Source organism: Cyprinodon variegatus, unplaced genomic scaffold, assembly GCF_000732505.1.
Source record: "Cyprinodon variegatus isolate N-32 unplaced genomic scaffold, C_variegatus-1.0 Scaffold257, whole genome shotgun sequence".
Classification (NCBI taxonomy): domain Eukaryota; kingdom Metazoa; phylum Chordata; class Actinopteri; order Cyprinodontiformes; family Cyprinodontidae; genus Cyprinodon; species Cyprinodon variegatus.
In genome coordinates this window covers 730,889-733,249 of record NW_015150710.1, presented here as the reverse complement: position 1 = coordinate 733,249, position 2,361 = coordinate 730,889, and the positions used below count along the sequence as shown (strand labels likewise).

At 40.5% G+C, this 2,361-nt stretch overlaps 1 protein-coding gene across 1 annotated transcript in view; it reads right to left on the bottom strand.

The window, feature by feature from the left end:
• Positions 1-1,536: 1,536 nt before the first annotated feature.
• The window catches only part of tmem242 (transmembrane protein 242), a 6,836-nt gene continuing 6,011 nt past the window's right edge, over positions 1,537-2,361 (bottom strand). Inside the window, exons 3-4 of the mRNA XM_015382480.1 lie at positions 1,972-2,109; positions 1,537-1,809 (exon numbers count right to left, since the gene is read on the bottom strand). Of these exons, the coding sequence (XP_015237966.1) occupies positions 1,663-1,809; positions 1,972-2,109 (285 nt within the window). The 3' untranslated portion in view covers positions 1,537-1,662. The remainder of the gene's footprint in view (positions 1,810-1,971; positions 2,110-2,361) is intronic.

Genomic DNA, 2,361 nt, shown 5'->3' with positions numbered 1-2,361 from the left:
AGAATTCAGAGATTAAAGTCAGAATTCTGACTTTTTCCCCATACTATACTGAAATAAAATTAAAAAAATCTATTAACTTTTTTTTTCCAGTGGCCCTAATCCTCTTCCGTAGGGTGATACCAAGCAAAGCTTTCCTGCATATAGATAATTATAAACATAATTATCTGCTAGATTTCCATTTCTCTGTAATTCAGCCACCAGGGGGCACTAGACTCAGCCTCAAGGTAAGTGTTAAAAACTGACCTGAAAGATTCTCAAATTAAGCCAATAGTTTGGTCAAAAGTTTTGAAGTATTGCTTTTTTTTTTAAGTTAATGTCCAAATCGTAGAAACGCTTTATTTTTTGTCTCATTCCATCTAAGACGTTAGTTTTCTCTCCATCCATTCAGGTGATGTTTAAGGTGGGTTAACGTCATGGAAGTGAAGTAGTATCAGAAAAAAATCCCTTCATGCCTCTTTAATCAGATATTCATGTTTTTTTGTTGTTGTTTTTTTATAAAAATGAAAAAAAGGTTTTTTTAATTCATATTTTAAGATATATAAATTTTTTGTACTGCTATCATTTTAATAATTGTTTGTAGAAGCCGTCAGAGGTCAGTGAATTTTATTCTGAAATTCTGAATTTCATATAAATTATAAGTTTCTACCCTATGATTATGTCATTTTAAACTAAAAAAATGATAGCTGCACAAACGAAAATTTTTGCTACACAAAACAGCACAAACTTTTGACACCAATTTTGTCCGATTTGAAGAAGGTGGGGCTGGTTGACCTTTGATGACCTCTAGAAATATCTCTTTATATCTTTAAAATGATAGCAGCAAAAACGTTTGACGCTAATTTTGTCTGATTTGAAGAAGGTGGGGGGGGGCCAACTTCACTCAGGTAAGCGATGGATCTATCCTTTCTGTTCAATTTGCAGGTTTTCTAAACAAAAACAAGGCTTTGTTTTTGGTCCGCTCTTTAAAACCTGGAACTAAACGCTATTTCTGACATTTTGAATTGAAAAAGCTTCCTGGATGGAAGAGAAACGTCTTCAAACTTGGAAACAAAGTCCAGAGGATTGTTTTTTAATTTTTTGGAATGACCGACCAAGATCCATCATAACCGATCAGATTAGAAATGATCAAACTGGAGGTGCAGAGAAGAATGCAGATGGTCTGGATCTGTACAGAGGAGAGTTTATGCTGAACAAAGTTTGACTGATTCTATTTTTGAAATTCCACAGCAGGGTTCCTGATTTGTGTTTTATTTCCGCCTCTCTTTGCTCTCAAACTGAAACCTTTCCAAGTCGCTTCGACTTTTAACATTATTGGCTTTTTTTAGGAAGCTCTCTGCCCACCACTGAAACCTTCTGCTGAGGGGCAGCAGAAGGAAAGACTGACTTAGAGGAGAACATGAGAGGGAAACCAACTCTTTCTACTCTTAGATTCTCTAAAAGGAAAAAAAAATCCTCCCAAAACAAACCTTGGATTTATTTTTAATCAAAGTTTAACAACATTTAAATATTTGTATTTACATTTATTGGAGGTTCTGGTTCCAGCACCAGGTTCTGTTTTCAGATCTCCTCAGAAGCAGGAGGAGACTTGGATAAACCCAGAATCAGCCTCCACCATCCCAGACCCGATGGACCCGACCAGAACGGCGAACAAACTCCTGCGGATCAGTTTGGTTTGATGGTCTCTGGTTGATCCCGATCGCTGGACCTGAACACCGAGTCCCAGTCCAGTGGTTCCGATCCGGCTGCAGCCTCCGGGCTCCTGGGGATGGCCGGGAACAACGACTGCATCTTCTGCCTGAACTCTGGCAGCTGGAAGAGAAGCAAAGGATCAGCGGGTCGGAACCGGCCTATCAGAACCTAATCTCTGATTCCTCATCCTGAACTTTAAATCAAGCAGGAAAAGTTTCTGCAAAGATTCTGGTTATTTTTCTGATCATTAAATGAATCTAGGAAAGAAATAAAATAACATACGCTGTGAACGCCGAGAGCTTTCCACACCGTGACGCTGAGCAGACCCACTCCACACCAGGCGAACAGGGAGCCCCAACCCAGGGCTCTGAGGGCCAGTGAGGCCCCGGACTCGGGGGCCGCCACCGTCGCTGCGACGCCCTGCGGAGGAAAAAGGTGGGTCATATTCAATAGAAGTTTCCTAAAACAGAAGGCCGGCCAATAGGAGCCCACAGACGGTAACCATGGCGATGCTGTGGGTTAGAAACCAGACTGAGGGGATGTTTGTCTAAGGATGCCTTTCAAGATGGCGCCTGGAACGCTCCCATTTCAGCGCTGATGACATTTTACAGGAAACTAAATGACCAAATATGGTCAGAAGCTGGATGTATTTTCTGTTAAGGCAATATTTAA